This window comes from Erythrolamprus reginae, chromosome 2 (assembly GCF_031021105.1).
Source record: "Erythrolamprus reginae isolate rEryReg1 chromosome 2, rEryReg1.hap1, whole genome shotgun sequence".
Lineage (NCBI taxonomy): Eukaryota > Metazoa > Chordata > Lepidosauria > Squamata > Dipsadidae > Erythrolamprus > Erythrolamprus reginae.
The window spans coordinates 80,171,923-80,198,260 of record NC_091951.1 but is presented as its reverse complement, the minus strand read 5'-3'; the positions used below and the strand labels follow the sequence as shown (position 1 = coordinate 80,198,260).

The window sequence follows — 26,338 nt, the reverse complement described above, 5'->3', positions numbered from 1 at the left end:
ATGATTGTCCTCATTTCTGCAAAGCAGAACAAATCCTTTTTTCACTTGAACTTATCCAAATTCCAATAAATGCCCCCCTAAACATTGGACATTTTGCCCCGTTCAGTCAGAAGACTGCAAAAAAGATTGCACATTTTTGCATCCTTGAATTGAGACAAACCTTAATATATCTATTGAAAACACAAATATTCTAAATATTTTAATATTTTCCTTTATATTAGTATGTTTAACATTTCCACTCATAGTTTATCAAAATTTTTCCAATATTTACAAAATATTTTATGCTAGTCATCAATGCTTTATTTATTCTTCTCTCAACTTTATAAACACAAAGCAGAAAATAATGCCCACAATGAAGACAATGTTCAATACAAGCATTGCTCTAATGACCAGTACTTAGCAGATTTAATTAAAAACTACTTTTCATTATGAGACAGTAGTGTGTTACTTAATCAACCCAACAAAAATTCAATTCAATCCTGTATATGGAAAATACAACACAAACTAAATGTAAGTCAGTCACACAAATATTTCTCAATATTTATTTGCTACTTAAGGTCATGTATTCAAAAAGATAGTAGATTCCAACTAGTAAATTGTTATCTATGCACTATTTGTTTAATCAATTTGCAGATCTCAGTGATATATTCTTTCTTAATTAAGATGGGTTCTAATTTATCGGCAATATCAATTGTCAGCCAGCACCTCCTTTTTCAATCTAGTTTTATGTGCATATTTCAATTTTACTTCCTTTTCACTTCTCTTACTTTCAGTAGGTTATATTTTAGATATCTCTACCTCCATACCAACAGGTATAACTCTTAAATCTTTCAAGGGGTAGATAAAATAAAATAAAACTGTAGAATTCATATAATAATTCTTTTTTAAAAAAATGATAAAGAATACACCCAAATAGGAATTGTGTATGGCAGCTTATCTTCTACAAATTAAGAGTTTTATTAGTTAAAGATTTCCACACAAAAACTTCTGAGCACCTTACAAATTACTTGTATTGTTTAACTGTACTTTGAACTATCAATTTAAATAGATCAGAATGTTTGCATTTAAGTGGAAGTAGTGCCCTCAAAACCATATAGTTTCACCTGACTAAATTATAGTTTGCCATCTCAAAACTCCTATTTTCCAGGATATGCAATTTTCATGATTCAGTATGCCTGCCTATATACACCATGCCATAATTTAAGACATTATGAAAAAGCTTCATGCTCATACCACTTCTTCCTCCTTTATAATTTAGCAGAATATAATAGTCTAGAATTATATACTGTATCTTAAGTTTATTTGATTAAATTGCTAAGGCAAACTTACTAGAGTCTCTGGTAAATCAGAAGTCAGAGGCAGAAGGAAAGAACAGTGGGGGACGGGAAATGCTGGGTTTACTTAGGTATAAGAAAATACAGCACATGTATCAAAATTATTAGGAAGTTTATTAAATTGAATCAGATTACATAATGGCTTTCTACAGCAAACTGGAGGGGAAAAAAGCTAGCTAATTCATCTTCTGTCTGGAAACAAGCTGCTTCTTACTGATACAATGTTTCTGATGAATACTTGAATGGAACTTATGTATATACAGTGGAACCCCGACATAAGAGCTGCTCTACTTAAGAGCAACTCGAGATAAGAGCTGGGAGGGGAGAGATATTTTTGTTCTACTTACAAGCCCAAATTCGAGATACAAGCGCCAAGGAGCTGTCTCCTGAAGCCAAACGCTAACTTCCGCGTTCGGCTTCAGGAGACAGCTGCGAAGCGGCGCGCGTGTTTTAAAAGGTTGCAGCCGGCCTGGGGGGCTCGGGGGGGTGCTTGCAGCTTTCTTTCTTGCTCTTTTTCTTTCTCTCTTTTACCTTCCCTTCCTCTATTTCTTCTTTTCTTTCTCCTTCCCACCTTCTTCCCTCCCTCCCTCCCTTCACTCATTCCTCTCTTACTCTCCCCTTTCATAAGTTTCCTTGCTTCCTTCCTCTGTTCCTGTCCCTTCCCCCTTTCTTTCTTTCTTTCTTTCTTTCTTTCTTGCTCTTTTTCTTTATCTCTTTTACCTTCCCTTCCTCTATTTCTTCTTTTCTTTCTCCTTCCCACCTTCTTCCCTCCCTCCCTCCCTTCACTCATTCCTCTCTTACTCTCCCCTTTCATAAGTTTCCTTGCTTCCTTCCTCTGTTCCTGTCCCTTCCCTCTTTCCTTCCTTCCTTCCCACCCTCCGTCCATTCATTCACCCATTCCTCTCTTGATCGCTTAAAGCCGGTCCCTGGTGCAAAAAGGGTTGGGGACCTCTGTCCTACAGGATTGGGTGGCAGAGAAGTTGAACATATGTAAATTTAAAAGTTTAAGAAAGTTTACAAGTTAAGTGAAAGAAACTTCATTATTCATTTATATGTACATGTACATTTCTTCATTAAAAACATGTCTTTCTGCATAATTTAGACTAACTTTGTGAGTTTTTTGAGGGCTGGAACCAATTAAAATTATTTACATTAATTCCTATGGGGAAAAGTCGTTCGAGATAAGAGCTGCTCGACTTAAGAGCCCAGGTCCGGAACGAATTAAACTCGTATCTCGAGGTACCACTGTATTTATGTGTTTGTATACTTTATTTACACATAAATCGATTTTTAAATTAAATTATTTGATTATATGAAGATGATGATATTATTCATCCAGTTGAGTCCAACAGTTGATGATTAGCAATTAAGTTATAATAAAAAAACAATTTCATTCTCACATCCATTAAGTCATGAACCTTGCTTAACATGAATGTGTTCACTTGCAGCTATTCTTCACCTCAAGTGGCATGCTTAGTAAACCAGCCATCCTTAACTGATTTTGAATTCTATTCTGAATTCCTCTCAATGCAGGCTATTTCTGGCCATTGCAAATTGGAAAACATTGTCATAAAGGGATCTAAAACAGGATATGTTTACATTCTCTAGCTAGTTCTGATTTTAATATAGCCTTTGTTCTCACTCTTAAGAGATGCTTAGCATGAATAAACTATGGATAGTGGTGATGGTTAGTGATTAACCATTTCACTCAGAAATTGCCAGAAATTAAGATCACTTTAACAAAGCATTATTACTCAGTGTGTTGCATAAATTAGAAAACTCTTTCTTATATATAGTAAACAACTTAACTTCCTTTTCGGGGATTCTTGTCTTCCTTCTTTTTAGGTTTCTCTGCTTTAAGCAGCTGTTTCTCCTTCAGATGCTACAAAGCAGCCTCATCCTGTCCTGAGTTCTATCCAGATATGTGGACCTCAACTATTACAATTATCAACTGTGGTTAAAATTTGGAGCATCCATATATCTGGAGACTAGAAAAATTATAATACTGTTATACCACCACAAGCATTGATAAATAAATAAAAACTATTCTTCAACCATATCATCTCAGTCTTACAAACTTTCATATTTGCACCTTTCATATTTGCTTTAACATACTGAGACAAAGTTTTGCCATTTAAATATAATCAACATAGAGTTCCTATTTTGGTTTCAAGCTGGACTATACAACAAGGACACAAACAGCCCCCCAGAGGCCCTCTGGAGGCCAGAAATGGCCTGTTTCCCAACTTCTAGTGGACCCAGTTGGCTTGTGTTTTGCCCTCCCTAGGCTCCAAAGGCTTCTCTGGAGCTGGGGGAGGGTAGAAATGCCCTCCCCCATCCCCCTGGATGCTCTCTGGAAGCCAAAAATGCCCTCCGAGAGCCTTTCTATGAGCCAAAAATCAGCTGGCTGGCACACACATGCACATTGAAGCTGATCTAGGGCAACGGCTTGCGTGCCAGCAAATACGGCTCCATGTGGCACCTGTGGCACCTGTGCCACAGGTTAGCCATCACTGCCTTATAGTAACAAAACAAATTGAACAAGTCCATTAAATAATTCCATGTTCCAAATACTTACAGTTGAATCAAAGCTACACACACTGATTGCATCTTCATCTGGCGTACTCTGCTTGCGTTTCTTCTATAAAATTAGAACAATAAGAAAGAATTCAGTAGCAGAAGATAGAGAAACATAATATTGCACTGTACTGGTAATGTAAATATTTTTTTCAATTTAAAATATGTTTCTTATTTACAACTCCTTACACACTCTGTATGCTCTCAAATTTCTTACTTAGTAAATCAAGAATATCTACACATGCAGTACAGTATATACACATGCACTCCTGAAAGTTTGGAAAAAAACATGTAAAAGAGGATCTTGTGATTAAGTAACATAAATAATTTTAATAAGATGTGTGGCTGTATAAATTTGCTGAATACTTATAACCACCTTGTAACATTCTCTATTTCAATATAATATAAAATATTGTTTCCATTAATATTTTAAAACAACAAACTGAATATAAAATTTGAAGTGCAGAAGGCTAGCATTAATTCATAATTGAATAATTACTTACAAAAACCACAGATATGTAAACCTTATAAAAATTCCTATCCTATGTTTGTTGGGGGGGAAATCACTAATAAATAGATTCTTCTTCCCCATTCATTTCTCCACTTCAATTTGCTTCAAAATATTGGGGACAGTCTACAAAGAGCCTCCATATTAGTCTATTTACCTTTTGTACCAAACATCTGGATACAAGCATTGTCCCTCTTTTTTACTATGTTCCTCTTGAAATGCAATGTTAGCTAATTAAATCCATATTTAGGAAAGAGAACACTATATTATTTAAATTAAAATGATGTTTATTTCAAAGTTTTACTTTAGCTTTTAAGTTGTAACAACCGATCCTGAAACTTCTTAAATGATCACAAATTAGTCCTTATATTTTAGCCTCTCTTACCTGGCAAGGCTGCTATAATAGTTTTGGAAAAAGAACCACACATGCTATTATGAAAGTTGGGAACTGGTAAAATCATCAATAAGTGCTGTGAAATTATAATGGGCAAAATTTACCTTGAAGGTCTAAAGCTCCATATATCATAGCTATATAGTGATTTATACTCTGCCAGTGATAAATTGTCTGCAACTGTTTTTTTAAAAAAAATTCTGACCATAATTGCTTCCTGAACACAAACATCTGACTAGATAGGTTCCATGGCATCATTAAATCAAAGAATTTGGCCTGAAATTCCCCAAAATTATAAACAAAGAGGAGAAGGAGGGAAAATGGAAAGCAAACACCCAGTTCTCACAGGGACTGGAAATTAAAAAAGGTCAAGTTCATATGTTGTTTACAAAGAACTGGCACCAGGACGACACAGCAACACCCTGTTCCAAGCTGTTATTAACAATGGGAAATCTAAAATATAACTGCATGGTATTTAGTTTCTACGGCAAATTAAAAACAATTGAATTTTTCTCTTATATCAGATGCACTTTTAAATGTTATATTTAGCTTGTGATAGCTTTTATATACTGAAAAGCAAGGAAAGGACAGATTTCTAGTAAAATTGACTATTTTTTTAACAATAAGCTACACTTACAATGAGACTGAAGTCTAGTTGATGTATCTTAAAAGGATCTAGTAGGCAGTGGAGAAAGCTTAGTGAAAATATTGTTCATTTTCAGTCGCTTACTCTTATCTTTCAAGGTTCAATAGATAATTCTGTTTAGAAGCAATAAGTTAAAATAGCATTTACAATACCTTAACAAACCAGTAGAACACCAAATGCTAAAGTCTCCACAAATGCAAAATAGAGCTTCTCTTCTCTTTACCCTAAATGCAGTTGTAACTGAAATTAAGTTGCATAAAAATACTGATTAACACCTATACAGAATTTAGTTGTTCCTCAGTGGTCACTTTCCCAGCCAGAAAAGACACTTCAGTACTTTCATTTTGAAGATGGGATTACAATTTACACTGCTACTACCACACAAGTAAATCAATGTATTGCCCTTTATGTTAACCCCCCCCCTATAAACTACTGTAAATTCAAAATCCATAAATTATGTAATCTCTGCTAATTAAGGCTGCTAGAAACTATGTTTATGAGTTTTAAAATGGAACAATAGGAAATGTTGAGACTATCTTTACAGACAATTATGTGACACCCTCATCAAATTATTTAATCAGGAATCTCAATTTCAGAGCCTGTATAATGAATCATCCATTTACATGTATTTATGCTTCAGGCTGATATAAAAAGCAAGTTTACACTTGTTAATGTTTTCTATTTCGCCTTCACATTTATACAAAAGAAGAAGAAGCAATTGTAACTTAACAGTGTGACGCCGCAGGAAACCCCAAAAGAAAAAAATCAGCATTTTCCTATATAAATTATATTCAGTAAACTGCCTACAAGGCAGGCCAATAAAGAACCAGCACAGAGTGAGTAATTCATTCAGAGGGCTGCTTAGGATAAAAAAACAAAGAAACTAGCTGGTAAGTACACATCAATCTGGAAATGTATATTTGGGGATAAGTATTATAATCATCTTCAAATATTACCTTAGATTAAAAAAAATAACTTGAGAAATGGAAGAGATCAAAGCCACAGTTTATACTACTTACAATTAAGTTAGACTGATAATCTGTACACTGCATGTGAGATCTACTTGAACTTCATATTCAGACTGTTTAATTAGATAACTAATATTTATTTCTTTATTAAATGAATTTATATGGGTGCCCAACTCACACAGGTAACTCAAGATGGCGTACAACAATCAAATGACTTATTTGTTCTGCAATAGAGCCTGTTTGCAACTAATTAACGTCTCTTAACTAAGGTGACATTAAAATTAAACATCAAACTATGTAAAGCTATTTAAATATTTTAATTTTATTAAAAAGTGGTCAGAACCATTTTAGAACAAATCTTCCCCATTTTTCTGAAAGATTTGTGCCTGCTGAAATACACATGTAAAGTTGTTTTTGTCAAAACTATTGTTTGCCAATTTAGTTAATTTAACTCTTAATTATTATTAAATTAAAATTATTTAAGTCTAAATTATTGCGATCAACCAATTATGGTACATCTCTGACTCAGTTCTCAGATCTAATGTTGTACTTAAGCCTAAGAATGTGCAAATGAAATAGAGTTAAATTTTCCGTGCCCTGTTATCAGTTTCAGATTTTTCTCCCCTAAGATTAAGTTTATATTTATATTTATATTTATATTTATATTTATATTTATATTTATATTTATATTTATATTTATATTTATATTTATATTTATATTTATATTATTATTATTATTATTATTATTATTATTATTATTATAATAAACTAAATCAACTAGCAGTACCTGAACACACCTGTAATTGGATCACAAACTTTTTTATTTATTTATTTATTACTTAGATTTGTATGCCGCCCCTCTCCGAAGACTCGGGGCGGCTCACAACATGTAAAAACAAATCATAAGCAATCAGACAAATTTAAAATATTTAAATATTTAAAAAACCCATATACTAACAGTCATACACACAGACATACCATGCATAAATTAAACGTGCCCAGGGGGAGATGTTTCAGTTCCCCCATGCCTGACGGCAAAGGTGGGTTTTAAGGAGTTTACGGAAGGCAGGAAGAGTAGGGGCAGTTCTAATCTCCGGGGGGAGTTGGTTCCAGAGGGGCGGGGCCGCCACAGAGAAGGCTCTTCCCCTGGGGCCCGCCAACCGACATTGTTTAGTTGACGGGACCCGGAGAAGGCCCACTCTGTGGGACCTAATCGGTCGCTGGGATTCGTGCGGCAGGAGGCGGTCTCGGAGATATTCTGGTCCAATGCCATGAAGGGCTTTAAAGGTCATAACCAACACTTTGAATTGTGACCGGAAATTGATCGGCAGCCAATGCAGACTGCGGAGTGATGGTGAAACATGGGCATACCTAGGTAGGCCCATGACTGCTCTCGCAGCTGCATTTTGCACGATCTGAAGTTTCCGAACACTTTTCAAAGGTAGCCCCATGTAGAGAGCATTACAGTAGTCGAACCTCGAGGTGATGAGGGCATGAGTGACTGTGAGCAATGAGTCCCGGTCCAGATAGGGCCGCAACTGGTGCACCAGGCGAACCTGGGCAAACGCCCCCCTCGCCACAGCTGAAAGATGTTGTTCTAATGTGAGCTGTGGATCGAGGAGGACGCCCAAGTTGCGGACCCTCTCTGAGGGGGTCAACAATTCCCCCCCCAGGGTGATGGACGGACAGATGGGATTGTCCTTGGGAGGCAGAACCCACAGCCACTCCGTCTTATCCGGGTTGAGCTTGAGTCTGTTGACACCCATCCAGGCCCCAACAGCCTCCAGGCACCGGCACATCACTTCCACCGCTTCGTTGACTGGGCATGGGGTGGAGATGTAAAGCTGGGTATCATCCGCATATTGATGATACCTCACCCCATGTCCTTGGATGATCTCGCCCAGCGGTTTCATGTAGATGTTGAATAGCAGGGGGGAGAGGACCGACCCCTGAGGCACCCCACAAGGGAGAAACCTAGGAGTCGACCTCTGGCCCCCCACTAACACCGACTGCGACCGGCCAGAGAGGTAGGAGGAGAACCACTGAAGAACAGTGCCTCCCACCCCCAGCCCCTCCAGCCGGTGCAGAAGGATACCATGGTCGATGGTATCGAAAGCCGCTGAGAGGTCAAGGAGCACCAGGACAGAGGATAAACCCCTGTCCCGGGCCCGCCAGAGATCATCCATCAACGCGACCAAAGCGGTTTCCGTGCTGTAACCGGGCCTGAAACCCGACTGCCGGGGACCTAGATAATCGGCTTCTTCCAAGGACCGCTGGAGCTGGAGTGCCACCACCTTCTCGACAACCTTCCCCATAAAGGGAAGGTTGGAGACTGGACGATAGTTGTTAAGTACGGCTGGGTCCAGGGAGGGCTTCTTGAGGAGGGGGCGCACAAGCGCTTCTTTATAGAGTGATGGAAAAACTCCCCTCCCCAAGGAAGCGTTGGTAATCTCCTGGGCCCAGCTCCGTGTCACCTCCCTGCTGGCCGAAACCAACCAGGAGGGACACGGATCCGAACTTCCTAATCGACACGAAGCAGCAGGTGAAGCTAGGCAAAATCACATCAGACACTGGTGCAATTAGTACAGCCAGCCATCCCCCAAGGGTGGGCTGCTAGCCAGAACGCTAAATTGGGCTTGACGCCGCAGCTCGTGAATGCTAGCGGGGCTGGCGCGATTTTGCTTCTGCACCTGTGTAAGTAGCAAAATCGTGCACGCAGCTGCAGGTGCACCCGTGTTTCAGCATGCGTGGAAGCAAAAACCCCTCACTGAAATACAGGTGCACCTGCAGCTCCATGCTGGCCCCGCTAGAACTCATGAGTCGTGGCGGCAAGCCCAATTTAGCGTTCCAGCTAGAAGCCTACCCCCTGCCATCCCCCCAAGGCTGTGTACTCTCACCTCTTCTCTCTATATACCAATGAACTGCATCTCAAGTGATTCATCTGTTAAACTACTGAAGTTTGCAGATGATACAACAGTGATCGGCCTCATTTGAGACAATGATGAAACCACATACAGACAGGAGCCTCATGGTGCATCCGGAACAATCTGGACCTGAATACACTCAAAACCGTAGAAATGGTTGTAGACTTTAGGAGAAACTTTCCCATTCTAGCAGGCGTCGGTTTCTCTTACCTCCATACTGGTGCGCTGCATGCACATTGTGATGTTTCGTGGAATTTTGCTTCCATGCATGTGCAGAAACAAAACAATCACCAAAAATCACACATTCACAAGCATGCCCTCGCACAATTTTCCTTCCACGCATGTGCAGAAGCAAAAAAAAGCCCAAAATTACTAAAAAAACCAAAATGGCACTGTGCACAGATCGGCAAAGACAGCACCGGAACTGTCGCATATAAATTGTGCAATAAGTGGGCCACTACCAGACTGCGGCAATGGGGCACACTGTAGGGACCCACCTCTGCATTCTACCACCTCTTACAATACTAGACAACACGGTATCAACAGTAGAGACCTTCAAATTTCTACGTTCTATCATATCTCAAGACCTAAATTGGTCACCTAATATCAAAAATGTCATCAAAAAAGCACAATGAAGAATGTTCTTTCTGTGCCAACTCAGGAAGCTCAAACTGGCCTAGGAGCTGCTGATACAGTTTTACAGAGGAATTATTGAGTCTGTCATCTGTACCTCTATAATTGTCTGGTTCGGTTCTGCAACCCAATAAGATAGACACAGACTTCAGAGAATAATCAGAACTGCATAAAAAACAACTTCTTCCAACCTGCCTTTTATTGAGGAACTGTATACTGCACGAGTCAAAAAGAGGGCCGTGAAAATATTACTGACCCCTCGCATCCTGAACATAAACTGGTTCAACACCTACCCTCAAAATGACACTATAGAGCACTGCACACTAAGACAACGATAACAGTTTTGTCCCCGAACACAATCACTGGTAAACAAATAATTCCCTCAACACTTTTTCACTAAGGCTGCATTACTATCACTGTACTATTAATCTTCTCATCGTTCCTATCACCCATCTCCTCCCACTTACGACTGTAACTTGTTGCTTGTATCCTTATGATTTATATTAATATTGATTGTTTCCTGATAGCTTATTTGTACCCTATGACCAGGGGTGGATTCTATTCCTGCCACTACCGGTACGTCCAATTGCAGTTTCACTTCTTCTGTGTGCGTGTGTGCACGTCCCAGCGTGTTTTTGCTTCTGCACATGCGCAGTAAGCAACATATTGTGAAAAGACGCACACGTTTGTAAAATTTTGATGATTTTTTTGCTTCTACGCATGTGCAGAAGCAAAAACACATTGAGACACACGTGCACACACACAGAAGAAACGAAGCTGCATGTGCAGCTTAATTTTTGCTACTGGTGCAGCATCTATTCTATTCTTACATGTATTATAATATATTAGTATGCTCTGCTATACTAATATATTACAATATAATTATATTTTATTGGTATTTTTAAATTTTATTTGAAATAGGCCACAAGCAACTCTTAAACAAATATCGCACAATGAACTGCTGATAGGATCTCTACTTTCTTGCCAAAATAAACTCTCTTGTTTCAATAGAAACAAATCTTTTGATTGTACTTAACAATTGGCCTAATGGTCTGTTTATATAAACGAAATCAATAATAAATAATACCCAGAGAATAAATATAACGAGCAATTAATAATAATAATAATAATAATAATAATAATAATAATAATAATAATAATAATAATTACAGAGTGCAGACTCTGTAAAGAAACAGATGAAACAATCGATCACATACTCAGCTGCTGCAAAAAGATCGCACAGTTTGACTACAAGCATAGACACGATGCTGATCCACTAGAACTTGAACAGGAACTACCATCTACCAGTGGCAAAGAACTGGTGGGATCATAAGCCCGAAAAAGTGGTTGAAAATGAGCAAGTAAAACTACTGTGGGACTTCCAACTTCAGACTGACCAAATTCTGAAGCATAACACACCAGACATCCTGATTGTGGAGAAAAAGAAAGTATGGATCATCGACATCGCAATCCCAGGGGACAGCAGAATTGAGGAGAAGCAGCTAGAGAAATTAGTGAAATACGAAGATTTAAAAATCGAGCTACATCGACTCTGGCATAAGCCAGTGAAAGTGGTCCCAGTGGTACTTGGCACGCTGGGCGCAGTGCCAAAGGATCTCAGTGGACATTTGAAGACCATCGGAATTGACAAAATCTCCATCTGTCACTTGCAAAAGGCTGCTTTACTGGGATCTGCAAACATAATTCACTGCTACATAATGCAGTCCTAGGTGCTTGGGAAGCGCCCAACTGGTGATGAAATACGAAATCCAGCATAGTGATCTTGTTTGCTGTATTGTATTGACATAATAATAATAATTATTATTATTATTATTATTGCTGCTGTTATATTTTTATTGTTTTAGATTTAGAGTAATTGCATCTTATTTTATAATTTTTGTACCACATTACCACATTATTATTGGCATAGTTCTTATTGTACCTATTGATGTCCAAAGGCCTTCTGGGAATTGCCAGGTCTTAAATGTTCTCCAGAAAGTCATCAGAGTGGGGAGCCATTTTTGCTTTAAGGCAACAATTGTTCTATATTAGGAGAGCAGCCATAAAGAATACCTCCCTTCACATCCCTGCTGGTGCACCTCGTAATATCCTGATTCCCCCAAAATAAGGCATCCCCTGATAATAAACCCAATCAGGCTTTTGAGTGCATGGCAATAAAGCTAAACACTTTTTTCAGAGTTCAAAAAAATATAAGACAGGGTCTTATTTTTGGGGAAACACATTAAGTAATTCTAATAATAAAAAAGAACCACCCATTAAAATTGCCCCACAAAGATTGCTTGCTAAATCTGAAAGCTGTTAGTCTAAGTATGGCCTTCAACATCTGACTCCGATGATTCAGAAGATCACAACATCATTTAGCTTGCAGCAAATATGAACAATTCAATCTAGAAAAAGGCCAGCCAGATATTCAGATATGAGGTCTTTCCCTAACTGTGAACAATTCCACCTATCATGAAGGACACATTAGCATATTTTACACTCTAGAGCAGTGTTTCCCAACCTTGGCAACTTGAAGATATCTGGACTTCAACTCTCAGAATTCTGGGAGTTGAAGTCCAAATATCTTCAAGTTGCCAAGGTTGGGAAACACTGCTCTAGAGAAGAGCTTCCCAATTTTGGCAACTTTAATATCCCAGAAGTTCAACTTCCAGAATTTCCCAACTAGCCATGCTGGGAACTGAAGTGTACATGACTTAAAATTGCCAAGATTGGGAATCCATGCTCTAGAAATGCTGGATCCATAGGATTCAACACTCAGAATTCTTACAAAATTTGAAATGAACTATAATTTTTAATACAAGAGAAGAAAATTATTAAATGTAGCACTGAAGTGTAACTTTATTAAATATATTAAATTAAACCACATTAACCTTTTTTTATCCTGGGCTAAATCACTTTGTGGACTATGCTGTCTGCATGCCACTCAAAGACCATAGCCAACTCCCAACCTGGATAAAGTTATACACTCTTATAACTCACATATGGAGCCCTGATGGTGCAGTGGTTAAAATGCAGCATTACAGGCTAATTCTGCCCACAGCCAGGAGATCAATCCTGATAGACTCATGGTTGTGTCAGATTTCCATTCTTCCGAGATTGGTAAAATGGGGAGCCAAATTGTTGGGAGAAATATGATGACACTATAAACCAGGGGTCCCCAAACTTTTTACACAGGGGGCCAGTTCACTGTCCCTCAGACTGTTGGAGGGCCGGACTATAAATAAAACTATGAACAAATCCCTATGCACACTGCACATACCTAAACCATTCAGAGAGCACTGTAAAGTACTATGGAGCAGCATGTAAGTTTAAGTGCTATTGCTATACATCCTCAGGACATATTCCTCCATTATCAATACAGTTCCTCCTTCCTTCATTAATCATTGAGTAAGAATTGAACTAAACTAACCTGGTTTACTTGATAGGGCTGTAGGAAGGGGCAAAAATGGATGATGCGAGTTTAAGAGGGACTCCAGATTGTGCACCACTCTTAAATGGGAAATGTTCTTGTAAGCCCTCAGATCTATAGTGTTTAAAAATAAAGTCTGTGTGAGGTTACAGTTATTAATGTCCTCAGGAGCTTTTGATTGTTTAAAAAGCAAATGACCTGGATAAAAAAAATCCCTTATGAAACAAGCTGGATATCTGTGTCTGGCTCCCATAAAGAAATAGTACAAACTAAGTAGCTGTTTTGAACTTAAATTTTGTAGAATTTGCCTTATCTTACCTTAGGTGACACTGCAGTTGTTCTCTGGTGGATAGAAATAAAATCATCAGAAAGAAAACCTAAAACATATTATACACTAATCATTAAAATACAAGCACTTACCCCTCTGAAATTCCAGTTTTTTGTAGAAGGAAATAAGGAAAAGTTGTGCTGTTGTTCTTTAGGCCTGTAAAATGCAAAGAACAACATTTTTTAATCCTCGTTTCTATCATCTGTTTTTGATGTTGTCTCCTGAGGATTTTTATACACAATATTAATATGCTAGGTAAATTAATGTTAAACTGTACAGAGTGAAGGATATACTGTTCTAGGGAATGATATAGTACAGTAGTTGTTTTACTATCATTTTGAACATAAAAAGCAACAGGAACATAAAAAAATATTTCCTAATAAATAGAAATAATTGGGAATAATGAGGGTCCTTCTTTCAATAGAAATTATTCCATATGCCCTTCAATGATTTATAAATTATCATTATTTTAAGTCATAATGACCCACTTAATTGAACATCAGAGAATCAACTGTGTTTTGTGCTGTAGTTTGGTAAAAACATTCTCACAGGAAACAGAAAAAAATCTAACTACCAAATGCACACTATGCTTCACTCTTAGCTAGTAATAAAGTAAATAAAAAACCTGGGGAGAATGACCAAAAGTGGGCAAAAAATCAGTGGGTGAAGGAGCGTTTTCCCGACTTCCTCTTACTTCTCCATTGAACTTCCTTATGGGAAGTTGACAGTGAGCAATCCATCCTTCCTTCCTTGCCTCCCTCCCACCCTCCCACTCTTCTCAGCAGGCAAGTAAGTAATTGCTATCAGGTGAGGAGGGAGGGAATGCATGAGTGGCCAGGTCAATGCAAGTTCACAGATACTGGACTGAGTGCATTGACTCTCTCCTGCAAGCTTCCCACAAGCAAAATCTTTGTTAGTGGGAAAGTAGCAAGGAACATAGGAGTGTTGGCAATCTTGTCAGTTCCTTCAAGGTTTGCCATTGAGTTGTGGGTGGGGACCTATCAGGAAATGATTAAAACAAGGATCACATGACTGGTCAACTATGGTAGTGCAGTGGCAACACTGAAGCAGCAAAAACAAATTGTGTGTTTGAGGGAGTCACAGAATTCCGTAGATTAGCCTATTAAGGTACCTTTGACAACAAAGTTTTGCCTCCTTGTGCAGCATTTTTCCCAAATGAACATTTCATAAAAGACACAAAACTATACACACCTTTACTAATATATACAAGCCATAACATTTCACTTTCACAGGTAAGCGGTTAGGGTTAGATAAACCTGCATGAAGTTCTTTTGTATGAAAACATAAAATAATTTGTTTTGCCAGAGATACACTACTTAAAATGACAAAAAATTACCTATTTAAGCAGAATGATTCAAATATGTATGTTGATCGCAAAACAAACCTTTCAATACTTTTAATATAGAATAGGTACACTAATTTATAAAAGGAATTCTTTTATCATATCCATTCTTATGTTGAAAGACCACAAATAGCTTGATTCACACAATGAATAAAATCATCATGTAATTTGCTTGTTTTGGTTGAGTTTGGTTTAATATAAATTGTACATGTATACAATTTAATATAAATTGTACATAATAAAAGGGAAATGATTCAGACATTTCCTTAACTCAAATCCACAGGTTTTAGACATCTCAGCAAAATGTGGAACGTGCTAGATACCTCACCAAATGCATGATGGATAAAATGACTTATACTAACTAAAATATCATAGATTTCCAGTTGGGAACGCATATCAGTCTTCGGAGAGGGGCGGCATACAAATCTAATAAATTGAATTGAATTGAATATGAGCTTATTTACCCCAAAAGAAGACGACTTTAAACAATTTTTATAGAAGATTGCCAGGCAGAGCCCGAGAGAGAGGTAACATGCTTCCTGGGCAGTTCCTCTTCTGGGTTGCAGCCCAGATGAGCGTGCACATGAGTTCACTCCCTTTTCAGCACTTGGTGCTGAAAAGGTTCACTATCACTGTTATAGGGTCTCTTGGTTGAGCAGGAGAATGAACTAGAAGATCTCAAAGGTCTACAGTATTCTAATTGATTAATTAATGATGGCTGTCTCGTGATTTGTTGCAGCTGAAATAGCGGGTCATGTGGTAAATCACATGGTTTTCTCTGTAACCATTAGTTTTAATATTTGGCTGGTCTTCTGGAACAAATTACTGACGAGGACCAAGGTTCCACTGTATCTTTAATATATAACAAATTAGAACAAAAAGACAGAAAAAGTCATTTTTAAAAAATACAGTACAGAAGATATAAAGAAGCCATATTAAGCTAACTAGCTAGCTAACTAGCTAGCTAACAAAAATGCTGCATAGGAAAATATATGTCATCCAAATATCTCAACCCCTCAGACTGAATATACAGTATTCTGAAAAAGAATACTGTTCCCGCATGCTTCAAATCTTTATAGGAGGCCCTTTTTTCTTCACAATAAGGAAATTCCTTGCGTATTCTGCATTGGTCACCAGTTATAAAAGTGCAGACAGAATTCACAGACTTGTGTGTGAGAGAAATAAATCTTGGCCAACATTACAAATAAAGAATTTGAAACAGATGCAGCAAAGCACATACTTCACCATAGCACAACAAAGACACATTTTTAAAAGGCATTGTGAGCCATTATTTTTCTCTCAGGAGACTAGCCTTAGTGAAAATGAAGACCTAGCCAATTTGAACACCAGAGGGTGGTATTTACCAAGAATAAGTAAAGCACATCATTAGACTTGAGTCCCTTCATGCCTTCAGGGCATCTAAGTCAAGCCCACCTTGAATTCCATTGACTTTTATCTAGTAGTTCAGATTCTTGTAGAAAATGTTAGCATGTAATAAACCTGCATTATTTATTAGCTCCTGATTTCCTGGACTTCACAAATTTAAAACGATTCCCCCAAAGAAAATTATGCAAGGATTTTTTTTCAATCAGCAAATATTAGGTAAAACATCCATTTTAAAAATAATTATTAAGGCAAAATCCTGGTCTTCCTTCAAGCAAAAACAACAGAAGAAGGGGATGACAGAGAATGAGGTGGCTGGATAGAGTCGCTGAAACAGTCGTTATGAGTTTAAATGGACTCTGGGCGATTGTAGATGACAAGAAGGCCTGGAGGAATGTTGTCCATGGGGTAGCGATCAGTTGGACACGACCTTGCAGCTAACAACAACAATACTTAGCAGGAAAATAGTAACTTTAATATTGTCCACTTCTCTAATAAGTCCCCTAAGAATGCTTAGTCTAGAACCCTATCTTAAACTAGAAGTTAAGAATAGATAATTTTGCAACTTGATAATTATTTTAGAAATGACTCATATGTCCACTCCAAACTACACATGCCACTACAGCATCTACCAGGGATATAATCGTAGCCTCTGTTTAGCAACTAGAATTGAGACCAGCAACTTGATTGTTGAGCAAAGGGGTTGCAAAGTATGCTCCTTGTCTTACTTTAGATTGCCTTTGATTTAAAAACCTGTGAAAATCATAAACGCAAGAGTTAGTCATTGGTTGCCGATCAATTTCCAGTCACAATTCAAAGTGTTGGTTATGACCTATAAAGCCCTTCATGGCATCGGACCAGAATATCTCCGGGACTGCCTTCTGCCGCACGAATCCCAGCGACCAATTAGGTCCCACAGAGTTGGCCTTCTCTGGGTCCTGTCGACTAAACAATGTCGTTTGGCGGGTCCCAGGGGAAGAGCCTTCTCTGTGGTGGCCCCGACCCTCTGGAACCAGCTCCCCCCTGAGATTAGAACTGTCCCCACCCTCCTTGCCTTTCGTAAACTCCTTAAAACCCACCTCTGCCGTCAGGCATGGAGGAACTGAGATAACTTCCCCAGGCCTATATTGTTTATGTATTGTATGGGGGGGGGTTAAATTATGGGTTTTTAGTTTTAATTATTAGATTTGTATTGCACATTGTTTTTTCCATTACTGTTGTGAACCGCCCCGAGTCTACGGAGAGGGGCGGCATACAAATTTAATAATAAATAAAATAAATAAAAATGTATTTATGATATAACTGCAAACAGTTGCTAAATGAGACAGTTGCTAAACAAGGACTACCTGTAGTTAACTATTTAAAATATACACACCCTTCATGAAGGAACAAACAAAGGATGGAATAAATGATTTTCTGCAATGGTATGCTTTATATATAACTTCTGGACTGTGACTTCTACCAAATAACACTCTGAAAGCTGAAAAATACTGTTTCTCTGTCACCTCCCCAGATCTGTAGCAATTATTGATAGGGCAATTGACTCTTTTATTTTAATACTTTATGCAGTATTTGAGACTTGCATTAAGCCTCACAAAGCAGAAAAGCAACTAATCTGTAAATATTCACATTTAGATCCTTTGGGGATGAATTACCACTTTTGGATATTTATTTATTTATTTATTCAATTTTTTTAATGCCACCCTTCTCCTTAGACTCTGGGCTGCTTACAACATGTCAGCAATAGCACTTTTTAACAGAGCCATCATATTGCCCCCACAATCCGGGTCCTCTTTTTACTCACCTCGGAAGGATGGAAGGCTGAGTCAACCTTGAGCGGGTGATGAGATTTGAACCGCTGACCTGCAGATCTAGCAGTCAGCTTTAGTGGCCTGCAGTACTGCACTCTATCCACTGCGCCAGCTTGGCTCATATATATCTCAGTCCGGCCAGAAAACTTTAAATTAATTATTTAATGGGAAATAGAAGTAAATTTAGAACACTTTACACACTTTGTTCAATGACAGAGCAGTAAGCATATATTAGACCAAATATTATTTGAGGTTATTACTTCAAACTTATTCTTTCTCCCATTCCTTAGTGTATTTTAAACACATACAAAATTACAATGTGATCAATATTTCATGATAATAATTTCTTCTTTTACAGTGTATTTAGCACAAATTAGAGCTTTGCCAAGCACACATTTTAAACCAATAACTTGCTGTGCCTGTGCAAATCCTTTGAGAGAAGTACTACAGTATGCATAACCTTTCTTTTCAAATAGCTCAAGCAAACACTTTTTTCTCTCAATTTGTACGGCTGCTTCAGAAGTTGTTCCTCACTGCTGCCACACTTTGTGAATTGCTGCTTTTGAAGAATTTACACAGCCCTAAGAATGTTGATTAATTGGAAAGTTATTTGCCATTTTCCTCAACAAACTCATTTCCCTATAAAAAACACATTACACATTTATACATGGGCATATAAATTGAGATTAGAGAATATATAGTTTCTATAATAAATTCCCACATTAGATAAAAGGCCAGAATATTGTATTCCCAACAGGCAATATATGCAATTAGTAGTAGTCATTCTAGAAGCCGGTGTCTTCATACTCAAGTGAGTAATAAATAAATAAATATACTGTGTATATATATATATATATATATGAGTCTGAGATCACCTTTGGACTGTCATCACTGTGTTACCAATAGAACACAATGTTTTGTATTCCTTTCTGGGTGTGTACCACAAAATCTGCTGTACTGTGTGACTCATCTTCTCCATGTAAAACCTCAAATCCACAGAATCTTTGCCCATTTTAATTAAGCAACTAAAAGTTTCAATATCTAAGGCAACTGGATCAAGTAGATCAAATCTATTCCTTCCAGGAATATAACAGAAGGAAGTGATACATTACATGGTTATCCTTTAGAAGCCAATGTCAATATAATGCGACAATTACTGTTCTACTACACATTCTGTGAGATCCAGAAAGCATGAAGAAGATGCCCTTTTATTACATTTTCACTGTGAACTTACATCCATAGGTAAATCACTGGAGACTTTTAAGGAGAGACTGGACAGCCACATGTTTGGAATGATGTAAGATCTTCTGCTTGAACAGGGCATTTGACTGGAAAACCTCTAAGGTCTCTTCCAACTCTGTTATTCTGCCATTCTGTTAATTCTAAATATTGGGAGTTTAACCTGGAACATTAAAAGCTGCAGACCTGATATAATTAGAATAAAAATGTATTTAGGGAGTACAGTATAAGACTGAGTTTTTTTCAAGCAGGACAGTATAAGGCATTGATGGCGAACCTTTGTTCCCTCGGGTGCCGAAAGAGTGTGTGCGCATGGTATCACGCTTATGAGAGTGCCCACACCTATAATTCAATGCCTGGGGAGGGCAAAAACAGCTTTCCCCATTCCCCAGAAGCCCTCTGGAGGCCATAAATGGCCTGTTTCCCAACTTCTGGTGGGCCCAGTAGCCTTGTCTTTCGTTCCCCCCCCCAATGCTCCAAAGGCTTCCCTAGAGCCAGGGGAGGGTAAAAAGGCCTTTCCCCATCTCCCCTGGAGGCTCTCTGGAAGACAAAAACACGCTCCCTGAGCCTCTGTGTGAACCAAAAATCAGCTGGTCAGCACACATGCATTGAAGCTAAGTTGAGGCAATAGCTTGGGTGCCAACAGATATGGTTCCAGGTGCCACCTGTGGCACCTTTTCCATAGGTTCACCATCACTGGTATAAGGCTTTGTCTACAAATAAAAAGTTGAGGAAATAAAATAAAAAAGCATTAGATATATTTTGTGGCAAGGTAATAAAATACCTTGTACAGAAAGTACAGGTCTGTCTGTACCACACAGTTAAAAACAAAAATATCCTATATGTATGTTACAAAAAAAGATGGCAATGCTAACTTTGAACATTTTTAGTTTGTTTGATAAGACACAAGCCAAGCATTCTCTATAAACTTGGATTGAATCTCATTGACTGTCAATAAGAAAAAAACTATTATTAAAATGTAATTATAATGTATAAGACACCTACACTTTTCAGCTTCTGAATAGTTTAAAAAGCCCTCCCAGAATCTAAAAAGCTATAAATAATAACAAAGATTACATAAAACAAAGCAATACTTAATAGGTTCTGAATTTACTCAACTCCCTGTTACCAATAGCATGTTCTTAGGAAATCACCAGTAGGCTCACAGGTAGACTAGAGCCATACAGAGATGCTATTTATGATAATCTAAACTCAAGTTGACCCATCAGCAGTAGGAAAGAGCAAGATAAGGCCCTGGAGAAAACTCAATCTTTGAGGAGACAACAAAACTAGCGGTGATAGATTATGGGCACAATAAATCATAGGGGATTACTATAGCATTTTTCAAGAGTTTAAAATGCAACAGTAGTATGATTTTAGTCAACTCTCCTGCTTACATACATTGTGTACCCACAAATCTGATTCCATTTCCACATATTCTCAAAATAATTTCAAAGGAATCACAAGGAAATAAAGGCATACTAGGAATATTGGCTGGTCTAAACAGTTACTTTATAGGTTATGCAAAAAGAAAAATGTTCTTTTATTAAATTATTAATACTTCTTGAAGCTAGAAGCTATTTTTCTCACTACTCTTGTTTAGTGTTTTTATTCAAAAATATTCCTAACAATGCAAAAAGTCTAGTTAACTAGCACAAGGCTTAATTATCTCTGCAATTCTACTTCTCTAAAAGCTCAGGTGCATAACAGATGCTTCAGTGCATTACATTTCGTATGACTGGGGCTGACGGAACCCATATACAATCTTGCTTAATACCCATGACAAATAATAAAATTTGCCTCTAATAATTCAAATAATAGCAGAGAAACCACCTCAGGAATTTGTTTGAATTAATCTTCCTTCACACCTGCTTCTTCAATATAAGATTCTCTTATAGAACACCCTAGTAATGCCCTCTTAATTATCTGCTCTCCAAGGTTACTGAGATAGCATTCAGGCAGCTGGCACAGTTTCTCTCTCACACTTCTGGTGCTCACAAGATGGAAAATTGTATTGGTCTGTGACTGAAACAATGTATCAAGATGACAACTCATCCATCTTGTTGCTTTTTGTTAGGGTGGTTAGCTTGGGTTTCTCTGGATTTAATTCAGAGTTGTAAATATATTTAAATAAAGAGCAGCTGGTACAATTTCTGAATTCTGTGAAAAAAGGAAGGCTCTTTTAAATGTTTTTCTATGTGAGGTCATCTAACAAATTGGTAGAGATAGGAAGACATTCAAAAAAAGTCACACCTACTCTACATAATGGCACTGTACTATCCTTATTTATTATTTGTAGATAAGAAATCATGACCAAATTAACTGTAAATTGTATGATTGGTGCTTAAGAATCTTAAGAAGATCATGTCAGGTTAACTGTTAATATGCTGAATTACTTCCTTATGGCAAAAAATAATTAATTTAAACAAAACATAGATAGAAAAAATTAAATGAGATGAATATACATTTATATATGTTATATTAAGATGTTCAGATCAATGCTCGGGAAGAGGCAAATTTGCCTTTGATAGAATTATGACAAAAATTCATCTTGTGAGCCCCAGAAGTGTGAGAGAGAAACTGTGCCAGTAGATCAGTACTAGATATATTTTTATTCAATAATTGCCTAAGGGTTAACAAAACATAGCCTTGTATACATGACCCTCACAATGGGATGACCAATTAACAAAAATCAGAATAGTATACAAAAGGAAAATTAAATTTATGTAGCTATCTCAAAGGAAGTGACTCTGGGACTGTACAATAATCAAATAAAAATGTGTCTATTTAGGACAACTGTCCATGTCTTTCTATTCTCATAAACAATCCTTGTTTCTATTATTTTGATAGACCATTTAATATATCGCTTTTGTTCTCTAAACATCCAACCATTAACCTGAACTCTATCAAAACACAACTTTTTTATTTTATTTTATTTATCTCAGCCTACCGTTTTTCAGAGTATAAGACACACCTTTTCACAAAAAGGGGGGCATTTTTGTCATCTTCCAGCATTCAGGAGCTCTCTACAGGCGTTTGCCCACCCCATTTTTGTAAAAAAAAAAAACGGACTAAAAACAGCCCGGTTTTTGCAAAAACAAGTGTTTTTGCCTTGTGATAGATAGATAGATAGATAGATAGATAGATAGATAGATAGATAGATAGATAGATAGATAGATAGATAGATAGATTGTTAGAGTTGAAAGGGACCATGAAGGCCATCGAGTTCAACCCCCTGCCCAAGCAGGAACCCTATAGTATACCAGTCAAGTGTCAGTTCAATCTTCTCTTAAAAAATGTCCAGAGTGTTAGAGTTCACAACATCCGCTGGAATTACCCCATCTAGCATGATTGGAGGAAGAATTCTGGGAGTTGAAGTCCACTAGTCTTAAAGCTGTCAAGTTTGAACACCTCTAGGTTAGGGGTGCAAATGGTTTCAAACTTGGCAATTCTTGAGCTAGCATGATTGGGGGATGAATTCTGGGAGCTGAAGTCCACAAGTCTTAAAGCTGTCTAATTTACCACATTTATTTATCACTCAATTATATTACTTTTTCATGTCATTGTTTTAATAAACATTCCAAAAAGAGGGAAGAGGAAGCAAGAAAAATAAAAGACACAAAATCAATCAGGGGGAAAAATCAAATGGCAACATATTATCTGTGATAAGTACTTCAGCCTAATTTTCAAACACTTGGAAATGTAATCCTTTTTATGTTATTCAATGAAACTATAATTTTTATAATGCCTTGGTAAGGCCACACTTTGAATATTGCATCCAGTTTTGGTTGCCACAATATAAAAAAGATGTTGAGATTTTAGAAAGAGTGCAGAGAAGACCAACAAAAATGATTAGAGCAGTGTTGGGAAACACTGGATTAGAGGATTGGAGGCTAAAAGATATGAAGAATGGTTTCAGGAACTGGGTATGTCTAGTTTAATGAAAAGAACATCTAGGAGTGACATGATTACAGTGATCCAATATCTAAGAAGCTGCCAGAAAAAAGAGAGAGTCAAGCTATTCTCCAAAGCACCAAGGTAGGACAGGAAGCAATGGATAGAAACTAATCAAGGAGAGAATTAACCTAGAATTTAGGAGAAATTTTCTGGCAGATTAATTAATCAGCGGAACAACTTGCCTCCAGAAGTTGTGAGTGCTCTAACACTCAAGGTTTTAAAGAAGAGATGATGATGATAATAATAATAATAATAATAATAATAATAATGAGGAGGAGGAGGAGGAGGAGGACGAGGAGAAGACGACAGTGGAAGAAGAGAAGCATGCATTAGCTGACTATGTGAAGGAGAGCAAAGAGTCAGCGTTGATGGAGGTCAACAATAGGAAGCTTCTCAAGGTGAAGCAAACCAAGGAACAGTATAGAAAAACTGTAACTCAATGTCCTATGGACAGTTGGCGGAACAAAGCATTGCATGGCCAGTTTTTGGAGAAGATTGAAGGCAAAGTAGATAAAGAAAAGACCTGATCATGGCTTACAAGTGGAACACTCAAAATGGAGACAGAAGGACTAATACTGGCGGCACAAGAACAGGCCATTAGAACAAATGCTGTCAAAGCCAGAATTGAAAAATCAACAGACGATCCAAAGTGCAGACTCTGTAAAGAAACAGATGAAACAATCGATCACATACTCAGCTGCTGCAAAAAGATCGCACAGACTGATTACAAGCATAGACATGATGTGGTGGCACAGATGATCCACTGGAACTTGTGCCGGAACTACCATTTACCAGTGGCAAAGAACTGGTGGGATCATAAGCCCGAAAAAGTGGTCGAAAATGAGCAAGCAAAACTACTGTAGGACTTCTGACTTCAGACTGACCGAATTCTGAAGCATAACACACCAGACATCCTGATCGTGGAGAAAAAGAAAGTATGTATCATCGACATCGCAATCCCAAGGGACAGCAGAATTGAGGAGAAGCAGCTAGAAAAATTAGTGAAATACGAAGATCAACTTCTCTGGCATAAGCCAGTGAAAGTGGTCCCAATGGTACTTGGCACGCTGGGGGCAGTGCCAAAGGATCTCAGCGGACATTTGAAAACCATCGGAATTGACAAAATCTCCATCTGTCAATTGCAAAAACCTGCTTTACTGGGATCGGCAAACATAATTCGCCGCTATATCACGCAGTCCTAGGTGCTTGGGAAGCGCCAGACTGGTGATGAAATATGAAATCCAGCATAGTGATCTCATTTGCTGAGTTGTATTGAAATAATAATAATAATAATAATAATAATAATAATAATAATAATAATAATAATAATAGTTGTTGTTTGTTGTTTGTTGTATTGTTGTTGTTGTTGTTGTTGTTGTTATTATTATTATTATTATTATTATTATTATTATTATTATTATTATTATTATTGTATGCTGTCCTTCTCCAAAGACTCGGGGCAGCTCGGACAATCAATTGTCTGAAATGGTTTAGGTTTTCCTGCTTGAGAAGGAGGGTGGACTAGAAGACCTCCAAGATCCTTCCCAATTCTCTTATTGTTTCTGTTAATAAGTGTGGCAGTAAAAACTCCTCAACACAGTCACATCTTAAACCATATTGATATTTGTAGCACTACATTGACAACTAATGGATATTAAACAAAAATAAAGATTTATTATCCTTAGCCACTTGCTAATTTGATATAATCCAGAATTTCTTATATAACTAATAAATAATATTAATATTAGTCATACTGTTTATTTAAAAAAGATCTTCCAGTTGGCAACGGGATTAGTTGAATTTGCAATTACAGTTTTCTTCCTAGTTAAAGGGGTATCTATTCTTTTTTATCACAGCTCTGTCAGAAAGCAGAAAACTGATTTATCTTTTAATTTATAGTGTTCTGTAGTGATAAATTATTGGGAAAAAGTTGAGATAGCAGAGAATAAGGCATTCTGTTGTCTTCTACAGGAAGCTTCTCATGGGAGCTAAAAGACATCTGAGCTGAATTACAAGCAAAAGTAAACCAGAAAGTTAGGTAGTATTTATTGATTTAAAAGCTCTTTTTCATGATTTACAGAATTTTGGAATGAATCAATTAATGTGAATAAAAACTTTCATAAATTGTGTGAATCAAGGAGCTGAAGCATATATTTTATGCTTTACATTAGAAAAAAGCAATGTTAAAGCCTGAAACATTTATTTGTACAAAACATGAATTACTCAGCTTTAAAATAAACAACATGCCATGGATGTTGAAGCAATCCTAAAATCAAATAAAGATGTTCATTATGAAAGATTTATTGTATAGAAATAATTTATGGTTTTTAAACATTCCATTTAATGTCGAGGAAGATTAGTTGGTAGCAATTTCTATAGAAACATATATTGGGGATTTATATTGTAGCTGGAATACAACTTGAAGTTGAAACAAATTGTATGGATGTTCATTTTTACTCAATACAAAATTCCAATCCAATTGTTGAGATTTTTACAAGCTACAGCATAGGTCTTTCCTTGACTTCATCTCAGTGGCATGGATTTTTATAAGGGAACAGGAAGAATATATATTTTTCCAGACTTGTCTTCTCTTCACTAGCTGTTCAGAAGCACAGAAAATTCTATAGTTTTTTGGCAGCCATATAACTGAATTTCATTGCCCTTATTTATCATTATCAGCACCATCAAAACTATCATGCCTAGCTTATTTGCAAATAAACTGCTTAAGTATAAGAGTTTCCTTTCTTTTGCAAATCAATGTTAAAGGCAAAACTTTTCCTTCCTTCTGGAAGGTGAGTGCTTGCAGCAGAAATTACTACATAGGCAATAAGCAAAAATTGTAG

General features: G+C 37.3%; 1 protein-coding gene across 4 annotated transcripts in view; it reads right to left on the bottom strand.

The window, feature by feature from the left end:
- ARHGEF3 (Rho guanine nucleotide exchange factor 3) overlaps positions 1-26,338 on the bottom strand; it is a 132,293-nt gene that overhangs the window by 87,006 nt on the left and 18,949 nt on the right. For 2 of the 4 annotated variants that reach the window (XM_070738475.1, XM_070738479.1), the window contains 2 exons: positions 13,835-13,898; positions 3,913-3,975 (listed from right to left, as the gene is read on the bottom strand). In XM_070738475.1, the coding sequence (XP_070594576.1) occupies positions 3,913-3,975; positions 13,835-13,898 (127 nt within the window). The other 2 variants (XM_070738478.1, XM_070738476.1) reach the window with 2 other exon arrangements.